The 16,063-nt window shown below is 38.1% G+C and overlaps 1 protein-coding gene across 2 annotated transcripts in view; it reads left to right on the forward strand.

Annotated features, from left to right (window-relative positions):
* LOC134872116 (glucocorticoid receptor-like) overlaps positions 1 to 16,063 on the forward strand; it is a 56,194-nt gene that overhangs the window by 34,771 nt on the left and 5,360 nt on the right. The window contains exons 3-8 of one of the 2 annotated variants that reach the window (XM_063895266.1): positions 1,152 to 1,321; positions 2,755 to 2,781; positions 7,525 to 7,641; positions 10,450 to 10,722; positions 12,575 to 12,719; positions 13,968 to 14,098. In XM_063895266.1, the coding sequence (XP_063751336.1) occupies positions 1,152 to 1,321; positions 2,755 to 2,781; positions 7,525 to 7,641; positions 10,450 to 10,722; positions 12,575 to 12,719; positions 13,968 to 14,098 (863 nt within the window). The remainder of the gene's footprint in view (positions 1 to 1,151; positions 1,322 to 2,754; positions 2,782 to 7,524; positions 7,642 to 10,449; positions 10,723 to 12,574; positions 12,720 to 13,967; positions 14,099 to 16,063) is intronic. The other variant, XM_063895267.1, reaches the window with a different exon arrangement.

Below are 16,063 nucleotides of genomic sequence, written 5' to 3' on the forward strand. Positions count from 1 at the left end.
GTTTAGCATTATGATACAGCATCGGCATGCAAAGTCATTATCAAGCTTAGCAAGCCGAGCTTGATACATGATGCTCATAGACATGCCAATGTAATGTGTGCTGCCAAATCAAATAAGGGAGTGAATATTTAAGCCCTTCTAATGCTGTTAAATTCCTGTTATGGATTACACACCAGTGTCAGTCTAACTCTAATTTGGAGTCGGTTTGGCCGCAACACACCCCTTCAACATATGCACTTGCTGGCACTTCGCCTTCAATACACCCGACATATGGGTGATGGTGCCTGGTTAAGCTTCACACTGCAGTTCAGGTGTCTCAGTTACTTTAAGTGTAATTATAGACAGTTGGGGATAATTGCAACTGTGTGTGTGTGTGTGTGTGTGTGTGTGTGTGTGTGTGTGTGTGTGTGTGTGTGTGTATTTGGTGATTGGTGTATTAGTGCATGCAAGTATCTCTAGAGATGTAAACAAGCCTTCATTTACATTGTAACACAATTGGAGGCTTAGAGTGGGATTTAGAGCTTAGTTACTACCAAAAGAAGAGCTTTCACTAGTGATAGGCTTCATTGAGTTGTAGTTTTTCTGCTTACACGTGAAGAGCAAAATATAAGAAAACAATCAGCTAACACATTAAACAAACATCAACAAATCATTACCTAAGTTAGATTAAAGTCAGCGAGCTTCGTCTGACTACAACATCACCGTCAGTTAGAATAAAATGAATACTTTTAATAGTAACTCTGAACTTCCCAGGCTTGCCTCAATGTTATTTATTGCGGAGAAAAAGAATTCCAATTATTTGCCTGTTGGAAGTTTTTTTCTATTGTTCATCCCTCTACATTACAGCTAAATTCTGTAAGCATAGCCGCCATCGTTCTGACAATCAAGCCTTGTCCAGATCACCGAAGTAAAAGACATTGATCAGAACAAAAAACAGAAGCAGAGACGTTTCTCTTTTCAGTACACATATTTCACTTAGTTGACCAAATTTGTCCACAGGGATTTCATTTCTCCTAGCAACAGTTCCACATACCATTATAACGGTGGATAACTGTACAGCAGCCCACGGCAGCCTGCCTTGGATTTATCACAAATATTTTTGCTGCTCACTCATCTTTAAACATTTTTCTTTCTCTACGTATGCATTTCAGCTCTTCACCCAGAGCAGGAGAGACTGGCAATTCTGCGGTGTCGGGCCAATCCAAGCCCACTGGACAGACTCATAAGATCTGTTTGGTGTGTTCAGACGAGGCCTCAGGATGCCATTACGGGGTTGTTACCTGCGGCAGCTGCAAGGTGTTCTTCAAGAGAGCCGTCGAAGGTTTGTCTCACACACCTAACTACCTGCATTAACTCATTCAAGCACTCAGACATGTCTCATCGAAAAACTGATGACACATTTAAATTTGAATGATAGTATTTATACAAAACTTTTTTAGGAAAAATGTGTGAACAGCTATATAACTACGAAAACGATTGTAATTCCAACCTCTTTTGTTTTGAATGAGTTGCCACCTTTACACCAGGCTGTATTCAGATTTGCATAAAGATGATTGCGTATTTTTATTGCACAGTGGTCATGTGTCTCTTGTTGCAAAGTTCAGCATCCATTAACTTTGTACATTTTGTACAACTTTCATTCTTTTAATAATGGGTTGGTAGTTGTTGAGCTTTCTCAGACCCACATCATGTTCATGCCTGTCTGTGGGTTTGAGTCTTGGCCCTGACCTTGCATGTCACTGCCTCTTGTAACCTTTCCTTTGAGTCCGGTATCAAAACAGGGATGACTTCCAAGTGATTATAATTTAATAACATAAAATGAGATAGAAGCCTCTTTAAAAAATGTACTTTAATGATACCCATCAATTAACAAGCCTAATGGAGGATTAGTATTATAATGGCCTTGTAAGACAGCCATTCTCTTGCTTTGTTAGGCAACATTAAATATTGTGGTTCTTGTCTGAGGCAGTTTGGGCATCAGGACGCTTGTCTTGAATCTAATTCCCTTGACAAAATCCTGAGCAAGGAGGGGCAGGAATGCATCTGACAAACAGAAAGTAATTTATGTTTAAGTGTGTCTGCAATGCATTCCATCTCCCTCTACTTCTCTCTGCTTCTGTTTCTCCATTTCCTGTCTTTTTAATGATGCCTTTGAGGTGTGTCATTAATTTGAAATGTCTTTGTGAACAGTAAATGAACCACCCTTTATTTATTATTGACCCAGAACATCATATATTCATTATCTTTATCATTATTTGTCAGTTTCCTATACATCTGTAAGCAACACTGCTACTGAAATAATTGTAAATGATTATCTCATTCCTAATGTAAGGCGATGGAGTTAAAATAGACTTCTGCATCAGCTCAGGACAAAAACATGTATGGTAATTGATGGAAAGTTTGACGACATTTTTGCCTCCTGCATAGAATCCAACATTTATTTAAAGCTATTATTCTTCAATACAGTAACTGTATACACAATGACAAAGAGGAATAGTAGTGCAAGACTTACACTTGATGTGAGCTGGAAAATATGCTAAAGTTAATCTGTTGTGTTGTCTGGTTGTGACTGTTGTTTAACTTCTTTTTTTTGTCAGCTTTTTATTATGTTTTAGTGGTGTAAATGCCAAGTGCTCAAATTGTTTTGAGTTTAATTTTTGCAAAGAGCTGCCTACATTAGCACTGAGAAAGTTCATCTGTTATTTTTGTTTTTCTCTCCCTCTCCATTTTCCGGTCGTTGTCTCTATGGTGAAGGATGGAGAGCACGACAAAACACAGATGGTAAATAAATGCACTTTTAATAATATATAAATTAATAATAAATACAATTTTGATGACTATGCTGATTATGATAATGATGGTAATACTATTACCTCTGATTTATCCCTATAAATATCTACCTGTATTCGTTTAGCACTTAAATATGACCAATCTGCCTGGAAACATGCATAGCCTCTTCTGCCAGCTATCTGCTAATGCATGCAAATGTTCTGATTTTGTTATACAACTCGGCACAGATTTTCTATGCGTGATTTTGTGCTCTTCAATCTCTGCTTGGGATAGCGCACCTCATCATCCTCAAAGGTGGCGGATCCAATAATTGCAATCACACCCTGTCTCAAATTTGGTCTATTCTTTTGCACTTGACCCTCATTAACCTCCTGAGATCTGATGTCAAACATCACCTTTTTTTTTCTTCGCTTGTGCTTTTCATGTGTTTTATTTACTGTATTTGTTTAACTGTTTCTACATATTCTACTTTATTAAGGCCTGATCTAAAACAAGTGATTTATTTTCAGCTCATTGCTTTGTTAAGTATGTCATCTAAAATTGATTGGGTTGGATGTGCTAAAAGAAACATCCCAAAATAGTTGGCCATCTACACTTAAAAAGGTTTTTTAAAACAATGATTTTCATGGTAGCATAAAAACAAAAATAACGAAACTAAAATTCTTCTTTTTTTTATTGATGCATTTTGCGCAATTAACCTTTTTTTTGGGTTTAAATTAAAGTACTTGAATTACCTGCAGGTTTTTATACGAAGTGAGATGTTTCATTTATTTGTGTTCATAGTGAACTATGCATTTGTGTGAATCAACAGAGTGATCTTCACATGTGCTGGGTATAATTTCCCTTTATTTACAGATAGTCAGATTTAGTAACTAGATATAATTGCTGAACTGTAAGGAACAGGTCAGGTTAAAACTTTGCACCATTGTGAGCAAACACTCATAAGTTGCACGCCTGCATGCTAGTGTTGCCTACAAACCAAGCCAGAGAAATCACCAAGCAATGCTGGCGGGATCTGCGAGGCCCTGTTAGCAGATCAGGCTGGATAAGGGAGCGAGGATATCGGTGTGAATCAGTTGCTACTTTTGACACCACAGATGGCTGTTCACGCCATTGTTTGCATAGACTTCCTGTGATTTCAGTGAGGGCTGCATCTGGCCACCCACAAGCTGCTATCTTGTTGTCACACCAGCAACTGCAGATAAATTCCCCTTGTATGTGAAATATGATGAATAGTAGATTTCAAAGGTGACTGTTTTTCGTGAATTTGATAACTAGAAAAAAACACACTTTATATTGGCCGCTAAGTATAAAACAACACTGCTTTGTTACAGTACACCATACAGTACAGACACCTGTTTGCTTGATTTTGATTGCAGAACGTAATAAGTCCCTTTCTCCTCTAACACAGTGCGCTCCTGTTCTGAAGCATCATTAAGCTAAGCTAATCAACTGCTTGATGTCCCAGATTAAGTGTTTGCTGCTGCTCCAACACACATTCAGTCTGCTGTATTAGGCTTCACTTGTTTGTGAGCAAACAGGAGGATGGCAAAATAATGTTAAGCTTTGTATCAAACATGCAAATTATAAAGTCCAAGGCAAAGGTAACCACACAGGCCAGTGTGACAGAGGTCTGCAGGCACCCTTATACAAGGATATAAATAGCGGTTGCATTTTCCATAACCCTTGTAACATCGTTTAGAACTGTAATACTCAGCCTTCATCGAAATGATATGAGTCATACACCTGGAGACACAGAGATACATTCAGTTATTTAACATGTTTTAAAAACACTTTTTACCAGCATGTTTTCAAAGGTTTAACATGCATTTGTTTTTTGCCAAGGGTTGTTATGATGATACACACACAGTGTTGTTGTTGACAATTGACAAACTCAGGCTTTATGAACATAGCCGGTCACTATGGCTTGGCATAATTGCAGCTACCTGTGCTCTACACTGCAGGGATTCACTTAAATACCGATCTCTGTCTGAGTTTAGCATTTAAAACACCTAGCACTCTGGATAGCATGAATGTAAAAATCTACAAGAAAATGTTGACTGTTGATAGCCTAATTCATTTTCAGTCTGATTTTAGGTGAAATAAGGTCATAAATAATCGGCCTAAAGGTTTGAATGTCTTCTTTATAAGTCCCTCTCTTTCAATAGTTTTGTAATTTTTTTGATTGCTTAAATTGAAATAGTTTTTGGAGGTAACTTTTAAGTAGTTGTGTTTTATTTTCACCATGAAAAGATGCTGATCTGCCAATATTTTTCCTCACGTTTTTCTTCAAGTAAATAAACACAAATTATCACCAGCTTTCAAGAATGGCGGTGAATCTAGGCTGCATGGCAACCAGCTTGTGAGTTGTTGGTTCGATTGTTACTCTGCGTGGTCATTTAATGGCTACGGATCACATGACCTTTTCCGTAGACATACTGTACAGCTGAACACAATGTTAAAAACTGCTTTGACATCATTTAAACAAGGTTTATGGCTATTCTGAATACAGTGGTTGTACTATAGAATATGTATAGCACAATATTCTGGTCTACTGTCTAACTGTATATTGTTATTTACAATATATGAATATATTGACTTTCATACAATGGCGCCAGCTGTAATATTGAATGCCCTTTAGTTCAAAAGGCTGCATCAAACACATGATATTTCAAAGATCAGTAACAATGGTTATGGTCCCAAAGGAACTATGGGTAAGGTCCTGCTTCAGCAACATTATTTATTTTTTGCGTTCAAATAAAGCATTTCAGTATGTGTGCGATTTTTTGCGGGGTGGCAAAGGCAGAACAAGTGAAATATTTATTGTTTTATCAAGTATGTTGATGTCTACATCAATTTAAAATATAGTGCCAAGTTTCACGAGTATGAAAAGGCTCAATATTACAGTATTATATAATTATAGTAGTATTTCCACTCCTCACAGCATGTAGATTTGCTCTAATGAGAACGCTATTAAACCACAAGTGATTAATAAGCAGGCCTTCCACCTTATTTCTCCATATCTACAGTAATTGGCGATGGGGGAGCACAGTATATTTAGTCAGAAGGAGCATTTGCTCTTTATAAGAGGTGCTTTCAAAAATGTTCAGTGGGAGAATGCGACTCATTGATGCGCTTCGATATAGCTGTGTTTTTATAGCTGTGTTATTTTAGGTTGACACATATTTTAACTAAAAGGTCATTAGGTATAACAATTTGGTATCTAATAGTTAGAATTAGCAAGTTAACTATAACAAAAATACAAAGCTTGTTGTAAGACCAAGGTTCTTTCTAAATTGGTGCCTGTGGTAGGTTTTCCACAATACACAATCTCAGCAGCAGAAGTGACATTCTTTGTTGGGTTATTGACTCATAAAGAAGATCAGAGGTGATTGTAGTTAATCATAGCCGTTAGGTTTTGACAGTAAGACACTCATAGTTCAACTTAAACATATGACCTTGTCTTGCTTGGCATGATCCCATGCCACATCCCCTTGTTCATTTTGTGTATTAAATTAATTATGTCTCAATCTGTACTCAAAGAATGTGTTGATGCTGTAAAGATAAGATTCATGTGACACTCCTCAGGCTCTGCCACACAACTAATGTATGTGATAAAAGCAAGACCCTGTTGCACTGCGGCCCAGGCTAAATTCACTGAGCTGAAATGGTAACATCACGTAAAATAGATTTTCCAGGCTGGAAGTATACTGCAGCCACATCCTTTGGATGTATAAATTACATGAATACAAATAATAGTGCACATTGACAGTGTGTGAATCAAAGAGGCAATAATGGAGTTAAAAGAGCCCATGAATGTGGCTCAGCAATGGCACAATCAACAGCAGAATACATTACTAGGCTTCTGAAGACAACATTGAACTTCTTATCTAAGTGCTAAACCTGTATTACAACTCACATGTCTTAAGACTTTATATTCAAGATTTGCTGTATTAAAGCATGTAAATACTACCACACCAAATCTGTAAATATATAGAAATAGTCGCCGACAAAAACTCTGTAGTCCTGTTTTATTACCGTTTTATTAAAACTACAGTGCTCAGCTGTTTTTGTAAGTGACTGAGCCTTTTTCAAGTCATATATTTACCATATATACTATATTCAAGTATTTAGTAGTAACATATTGGCGTAAGGCTGAGAAATACAGATGAGGTGGAACTTGGCACATCGTTGGTTTGGATTTCTCAATCAAATTTGGTTTCCAACAATATTGCCGCATGCATGTAAATGATTTCTTGAAAAATAATTTATTTAGTCAATACAATCTTTTCTCATCCAATATCTATCGTTCCCTTCTTAATTTAAATGTAAATGAATGATTTCACTGTTTCAACATCCAGTTTGTTTTCCAGCACACTAATCCTGCACTAAACATAGAATTATTAAGAGAAGGAATCATGATCTGCAAACAAATGGGGACAATGTACACTTTGGTACATGGGCCATAATATAAATAGGGAAAATGTTGACCATATTTTTACATGCGGGAAAGAGCTCGCACATTCTTGGATTCTCCATGAAGTGCAGACTTGAGGAAGCGAAACTGTTAACACCAGAGGAATGTCACAGGCTTGTCAGGCTTACTATAGAATCAACAGGTGGTTAGTGTGGTCATAATACATACTGCTTAGGCTAATCCTTGTCAAACCTTCTTAAACAGCTAATATGTCTCTGTTTTTCCCTCTCTTATTCTTCTCCCTCTCATCTTCACAGGCCAGCACAACTACCTGTGTGCAGGGAGAAATGACTGCATCATTGATAAGATACGGAGGAAGAACTGTCCAGCTTGCCGCTTCAGGAAATGTCTTCAAGCCGGAATGAACTTGGAAGGTAAACAGTCAAACCCGTCTTTAAATCAGGCTTCATTATAACTGAGTTTTAAGTGGCAGTGCATCAGCAGTCATTTTGCTTTCACGATGTGAGGTATTTCCAACCAAAACAGATAAGGTTGTTAGCGTGTAGTTATGACAGGGATTTTCCACAAAAGGAGCATGGCCTAGCAACAACAGGGCAACATGGAGCTGTAGAGGACTGTTAGACTCCCACGTACCCACCTCAAAGCTGAGCATGAGGGAGAAATAAAAACTGAGACCTTAACCACATCATCCGACAACTGACACATAAATGAACGTCTGCTCCCATGATATTGCTTTGCTGGCTACAATGACATATCTGATAACGGTCCAGTGAGGTTTTATAAGGCGGGTAGTGTCCAGGCAAGACCCCACGAATGGAGTTTATTTGATAATATATGAGTATGAATACACTGCAGTACAAGTACAATCATCATGAACATTTTAACATTTGACAATTTGGAGTTATATTTGGAATATAATGTAAGAACGTTTAGAAATCACAGGTGACACAGAATCAGAACTTTGATTTATTTTTTACTTTGCCTGTGAAATTCCCCTTCATTGAGTGTCATGTGATCGGCTCTGCGACCCTGCTACACACCCTTTCCACTTCGACCTCCAGCATGTCTCGTTTTTACTCAAACCACCCAGACCTTAGTTTACAGACATTTCTATAAGTTTGAACTTGTCATGTCATTGCACCTGCTGCTTAAAACAATTTCTGAGAAAACAATCGTAATTATAATAATAATTAATTATGTAAAATCAATTATGCTCTGTGATTTTATCTCTAAAGGTTTCATGTGGAATACAACTGGTAAAGACAGAAGCCTAGATCATTTTTTAAAAGCAGTATGTTATTGTAAAACGACATGACATGAGGGAGATTTGGAAGAACCCGGTGAAATGCATGGGATTACAGAAGTTGAATGATCGAAGGAAGAAGGGAAACATAATCTCATACATGTTTTACTAACTGATTACCATGGTTGTGAACATGCAGTATATAATGGCTGATTAAAGCATTCCTGTGTGACTCATGCATTCACAGTGCGTACATCATTGAAACATACTGTCCCTTTATATCTTCCTATTTTACCTACCATATTGTCATTCCCCCTTATCTAAAAAGATCTCTGCCTCTGCCTTACCTTTTTTTTTGTTAATGCTGTTCCTCACAATTAGCTCTTATGTAATATTAGGTTCCTCAATGAATAATGTTACGGTATTATTACTTTATATGATTTTCAGGTCATATGAAATTAACTTTTGGGGTGATATAATGACAGGAATGAAAACAGATCTCCTGCAGATTTTGAAAATCCTTTTGGAAAGGTAATGGTTTCTGAGACTCTGGATTTGAGTGAATGAATGGCTTGTGGCATCAGTCACTCACCTGTGAACATGTGCAAGTGTATAAGCCATTGTCAATAGTTATGCTGTTCTGTACATGTGTGGCAGTGTGAGAGCTCCAGCTCCTCAAGAACATGCATCAATACAAAATGCCCTGTCAAGTCCAGCATTTACAGCCTAGGAACACCTACTGATCACTTATCCATTGAAGCAGAATCACGTGAAGTGATCCAGACCAAAGTTGAGGAGATGGAAAAACAATTAAAAACGTCCCCAAAAAAATATCTAGGAAGATTGACATGGGAAGGAAAAGGTGAAGAACAACAACTCAGAATTTGGGTATTAGGTTATTTCCGCTAATGCTTCCTTGGGGCATGAAACCACTGTCAGTGCGGAGTGAGATTACTTGTAGACAGTGCGTGGTTTGTCAGGCAGAGGTGAAAGTAGTTTGCTACTAGGGAGAGGACAGAAAGACAGGGAGAGGGATTTGATGGACGTCAGCACATCAGCAGACAGACTCCCAGAAAGGCTCTCAGTTGCTATAGAAACGCCAGGAGAGGAAATTAAAAATGGTAGAGAGTAGAAAAAAAATATGTTTTTCATGGTAACCTCTCAACCCCTGACATGTTTTTGCACATTTAGTGGGAGAACATTTCTAAAATGATGGCCAGATAGTCTACATCTGCAATACCACAGCAATTTGTTACTGAGAATTATTTTTGTATGTTCTTCTGAGAAAAGGAATGGTTTTTGTTTTCAGAGTTTATGGCTTATATCTGTACACAAACTGGCATGCTACAGTCTCTTGACCTTTCACTAGTTTGTTATAATTCATTGGGTTCAAAGTAAGTGCACAACACTTTAAACTTGTACAATGGTTATTTTATTACATGTGATGTTTAATAACTCATAAATAAAATGATCTATGGCAACAATTTAAAAGAGTATCCAATGTACACATTTGCCCCGTTTTCGTTTTATAACAAAGCAGCACTTTTGAAGACATCACTTTGGCCCTAGGAAATTGTGATCGACTTTTTTACTAAATGATGAATCAGCAACTTGAGAAAAAGACATGATAAAAGTGAAGACTCAAAATGAGTTTTGGTTGGGATATGAACATCTGCATCTCTCCTTGTTCTGTAGGCAGTCTGTACATTGTATAACAAACAGTACATGCCTGTCTGGAGGAAACACATGACTTTTCATCAAATTCACTTCAGTGGTGTCAATAATTTAAGTGTATTACACCATAACCAACATCTTGTTGCTTTGATCTTTAATTGTATTCTTCATTCGGTTGTTAATATCAGAAAACATTCACATGGAAATGTTGAAAGCATGCCCACCATTGGCGAAAAAGTTTTACTCTTTGCTCATTATTTGCTTTTATTCTCCTTTCTCCTCTTCTCCCTCGCCTGTGCCCCAGCGAGAAAAAACAAGAAGCTGATCAAGATGAAAGTGCAGCGGCCTCCTGGATCATCAGAGCCTATCAGCAACATGCTTGTTCCGGGCATCCCCAGACCCATACCTCAACTCGTGCCCACCATGCTCTCTGTGCTTAAAGCCATTGAGCCAGAGATAATTTACTCGGGCTATGACAGCACACTGCCTGACACCTCCACGCGGCTCATGACCACTCTCAACAGGCTTGGGGGACAGCAGGTCATCTCTGCAGTCAAGTGGGCCAAGTCACTGCCAGGTAACAAAAAGCTGCGTTGCCTTTGGTTTGGATCCATATCTGTGCCAACGAAAGTGTTCCCTGGGAGTTTTTCCATCTTGTTTTTGTGACTAATAGGCAGTGGGACAAGTCAGTGATGGAAAATGAAGTCTTTTGTCATTTTGAATAGATGCAGCTGTTAGAGGATATGGCATCAGGTTGAAAAGTAAATATTTGACTAAACATTTAGATCACCCAGGTGTAGCTTTTACTTTTGCCCTCCAGTAAACCGAGTATGTGCTTGTCAACATTGTTAGCATTCCTGAATGAGAGTAGTACACTAGTAGCCATAAGTCAACTGGCAAAAATAAAGTAAAATATGTGATGGTCTTTATTGAAGAAGCATAGGTTAAGTGAACTTTCTAGTGGACAAAACAGGTGTTAGGACATAACTCTAGCCACGTGTATAGCTTTGATGGGGCTTTTCAGATTTTAACAGATGTATCTTTTAGCGGATCAAGTGGATTGGAACAGTTAATTATAAGCAAATAAGGAGCCTTTGTGTAGCTGATTTAATCATGTTTAGGCCGGTTGCCAGTAACTTATCTCAATTGGTGCAATGGTGTTCAATCTGAATGTAGTTAATTTAAGACTGTACTGATATTATAACCCATGTGATTCCTCGTGGAAGTTGATCCAAAGAACCACAGCTACTATGTTATAAAAAGTGTGACCTCTGTAAGGACACGATCTGCAATACTGACAGAAGAGGCGTACAATGGTGGCTTACAAGATCATAATTCAGTTTAGAAACACCATCTCTTCAAAGTACTTTTTATGATAAGGTCATGGCTGAGGTTAACATTCTTTTAAATGCATAAAGATTATGTTGCTACAACCTGTAAAATTGTTATCGCTGTTGAAAAAAAATGTTTCTACGGCAAGCAACCATTTCCTATTTGTTCTTAAAGGAATTCAAATGACTGTATTTATAGTCAGTGTCAACTTTACTTATTAATTTTGCAAAACTCTGTGTGAGCATTATTGATTTTAATTGTCATCATACAGTAGATGCAGCTTATATGCTTCACTATTCTACTGTTGCCTCAAATAACTTAAATTCATGCTTTTGCTGCGTAGTTCCATTTCCACAGAATTGAAACACAAAGAGTTCAGAATGTTAACCCCCCATGATAGTTTCTAATCGTGAGAGGCACATGACTTGATAATCGCTACAAATATTTGCTTGGAATTTAATTTTTTCTGCTCACTATAATTTATGTGATTGGCCACACTAAACCTTAGGATCAGGTTTCTGAGATAACACTTCTAAATGCAATGTACTGTAACATAGGTTTTATTTTTGCTCTGTGTTCCTCTGTGTGACAGTATGGTAAAAGCCAAAATCTGGCACCATGCCACAGTGAAAGTGAGGGAAAGCTCTTACTGTAGGCTCTGGGGGCTTTCAAATCACAAAGCCTGTGTTTAAAACACGTGCAATGTGAAAGGGCTTTTCAGGTGATGCTTCACATTAATGGTTTTGAAATGTATGTAAAAGAGAGAACTGCAATTTAATTCCAATTTGAACATCCACTTAACTATACTATTTTGGTTTATTTAAGCTTAGTAACTGTGTTTGAATCAGGTATTGCGTTATTACATTTCCTGTTGTCCAATGTTTCTTTATCTCTTTTAGAATCAATATTTTGCTGTAAGTCTTTATAAAACAACATCTAAAAAGAAGCATATGCCATCACCCTGATAAATCCGCTAAAACACATTTTGCAGTATTTTGAAAGAAATGCAATATAGTAAATACTATTCTGTTGACCCTTGATGTTCAACAAATAACGTTTCTTGTGTCTTTCTAATCCACTTTATCTGACTTTTCAAGGCTTCCGCAACCTGCACCTGGATGACCAGATGACATTGCTGCAGTGCTCATGGCTCTTCCTCATGTCCTTCAGTCTTGGTTGGAGGTCGTATGAGCAGTGTAACGGTAGCATGCTCTGCTTTGCCCCTGATCTCGTCATCAACAAGTGCGTACCAAGGCCAGCTTTTGTGTATTCATGCAGTCTTTCCTTCAGCACAAAATATTACAGCCTATTTTGTGTTCGCTGACTTCAGGGTGTCTTGACTTCATCGCTTGGCTTAACAACTTGCCAATGACTCATTGAGTATACTGAAAATAAGTCGCTGAATGTTCAAATATTAAATCAAATTAAAAGAAGCTGCCTAATGGGACAATGTGTAGCCATCCTGCAACAGTGGAATTTAATGAAAACCGTGCTACTGGGGAACTTGAGGCTTATTTGCCAGGAGCTGATTGGGAAAGCCTAGCATTAACATTTAAAGTAGGGGGAAAAGGCTAGCCTGGTTCTCTCCAAAGACACGTGTTGCATCCTGTTGCTTTAATCCCTTAATTCTACATGTGGGGTTTTATAGGACGTGTAGACTTTAGGTATTTGTTGCTTGTTGACCCAGCTAAGTAGCTATCTACCCCCCGTTTCCACGATTTAAGCTAAGCTAATTGCATCCTGGTGGATTGATCTCTCAAAAAAAAAAAATGAATTTCCCAAAAATATATATTACTCTATGTTTTGAGTAGTGTATCTTACTGTAATGTTTTTTCTTTGATCCAAGCACAACATTTCAGTGATAAATTTAAATACATCTTGATTACTTTGGTCCGATCAATACCTGGCGGAGGGTTCTGGTCATGGATTTGGGTGTTAAGTAGTCTGATGAGACCAGTAGGAACTTAGAAGTGCAGGATTAATTTTATTTCCAAATAATGAACATTTTACAACTTGAAGTTGGCTGGCAAGATTGCTACAAAAACTGAAGGTGAACATCCGCTCTCTAAGGATGCATAAACTGCAAGAGGGGTAAAAATAGATACGAAGGGTGAATAAGTCGCCACCGGTAGCACTGCAGTTGGGCAGAATGAATAGACGCCTCTAAACCCAAGGCTATGTATGAGGAGTATGTGCTGTATTGATTTTAGATGTTGAAAGTAATACGTGCTGTGTGTGTTAGTGGAAGTGAGGTGAGAAAATCCATCAAGACTGATTTCACAGTCTGGTTTTCTCCTGCACGTTTGTGGCGCTTTCCTGCTGGGGCTGTTTATTTAGAATTTAATAACAGGATGAGTGGAAGAGCTTTAATTTTAATCTATACCTCTGTGTTTTTCTTCTTGTCTATCCCCCACTGTCTCCATCCGTTCCACACGTCTCCCTCATCTCGACATCCTCCCTTGCCCTTTCTTTCAATCTCCCTCCTTTCAGAGATCGCATGAAGCTGCCCTTCATGACCGACCAGTGCGAGCAGATGCTGAAAATCTGTAATGAGTTTGTCAGACTGCAGGTGTCCTATGACGAGTACCTGTGCATGAAGGTCCTGTTACTGCTTAGCACAGGTAATGAACACGCTTCTCATTGTAAATGACTTGTACTGTGATGCAGTGTTTTCAAACTTCAGGAACAAACTTAAGCACATATATTACAATTAAAAATCACTTTTTCCATTTTATCAACTAGGTTTTACTGCTGCAGCCTATTAGGCTCACTTTCTCACAGTAGGGTAGCATACTTAGTGGAATTCAGATGGGCTGCTTCGTAAATGCAAATTTGTGCTCATGCTTTAGCACTATCGTTGAGCGTGGATGAGTAAATACTGTATGTGTGGTAGATAGGATAGTTTTTAATAAATCAATCTCTAAATTCTGAAACCCTGTTATTTGAAATACACATTTTTTCTCTCTGTACTTAAATAACTACGAAGCACACATGAGGTTTTTCCTGTTGCATCATCAAAGGATTTTGGTCTACACTTGCAACCAATTTATGAAATTATTGTAGCTTTATGAGTAATGTAGCAAAACCATACAAAGCCATATTTAAATGTTTTGCCCTAGAAAGAAAATATGTTAAAAAGCAAGTGTCTTAAATCTGGATATTGACACTTACAGATTTCTGGCCTTTTACGTGTATGATCCTTTCTCAAGATGCTTTTTTCCCTACAGGGGGCTTTTGTAACAACTCATCACGCCACCCAGCTTTCTAAGCTATCCTGCAAACAGTTGCTTGGCAAAAGTACAGTCTGTTGATCTTCTGTAGTCACTGTCTCAGTTGAACATTTCTTAAAGTGTCCCACAGGTACTTCATCTCTTGGACAGCTCTTTTTGTTCTCCCATTGACAGAAAGCTGCCCTGTCTCGTAACTACACATTTACTTCAGTAGCTTGTCTTAAAATGTCAAAGATCACTAAATACACTCTGTAATGTAATCGGCCTACTATTCTTACTCTGGAGTTGGTGACCTTTACATTTTCAGCTTTTAAACTAAATCAAGTGTGTTCCTAAGTATGTTAATAACTGTGTTCTGATGAGTGGAGCATTCCTCCATCTGCACTTTAGAGGTGATTTTCTCGTTATGTCAGAGGAAATGACTATTCCACACTGAGCCCTGCTTGCATTCTCGTACCTGAGAGCTATTTCCATCTGTTCCCCTCTGGGACAGATATACTGTCTGTTGCTTTGAGCTGTTTTAATCATTTCTCATGCATGTGAGTAAAGATTAAAGTAACCTATGGGCCAATTTGAGTGTAAAGTTAAGTGTTGAATAACAACACATTCTTTTATTTTCTACTAAATAATCCAAAGCAGGATAGGTAGTGTACTTTGCCGATGCATTATTAGGAGGCCAGATAGCACTTGCACTGTGGTATCTCCCATTTGTATCTGATTATGTAAAACAGACAGCCTTTCACCCCGACCATGCCCTCTGTGGCTTTGCATAATCTATTTGCCAGTTACTGTGGCTTTGCGTGGGCCCAGTGAAAAACACCAGACTGACAAGGGGTTCGTGATGTGTTGACTTGACAACTGCTTTTTGATGTCCTTCAGCCGTGAAGAGCACAGTCCAAAGCATCAGTTTGTGTTCTTTAAAATGCAGAGTATGGGATTGTTATGAGGTGTACGTAAAGACGTGACCTGCTCCTCTCAGATTCTCATCCAGGCCAAATGAGTTAGGAAACTTTTAGCATAAAATATATGTTAAGTGTATAATTTCCACTTCCTACAGCATTCTGGTTCTGTGTTTAGTCAGCATCTCCCAAGGGTCCTGGTTGGGGTCCTACACAATACGTTTTAATGGAATATTAATATTTATGGCTGTTTGTTGCAGCACAGTACACAATAAAGAGAGGACTAAGACACATAGCAATATAGCTGCTGGATTTTCAGTTTGACACTGATGTAGGACACTGGAGCTCTAGCCACAAAAAAAACAATTGAATCATTTGTTCTTACAAGTCTCAGTCCTGATGCTGCCAGATAACTTAAACACTGATGTCTCTTGGTGTCTATGTCTGTGTTGTTTGT

This window comes from Eleginops maclovinus, chromosome 11 (genome assembly GCF_036324505.1).
Source record: "Eleginops maclovinus isolate JMC-PN-2008 ecotype Puerto Natales chromosome 11, JC_Emac_rtc_rv5, whole genome shotgun sequence".
Lineage (NCBI taxonomy): Eukaryota > Metazoa > Chordata > Actinopteri > Perciformes > Eleginopidae > Eleginops > Eleginops maclovinus.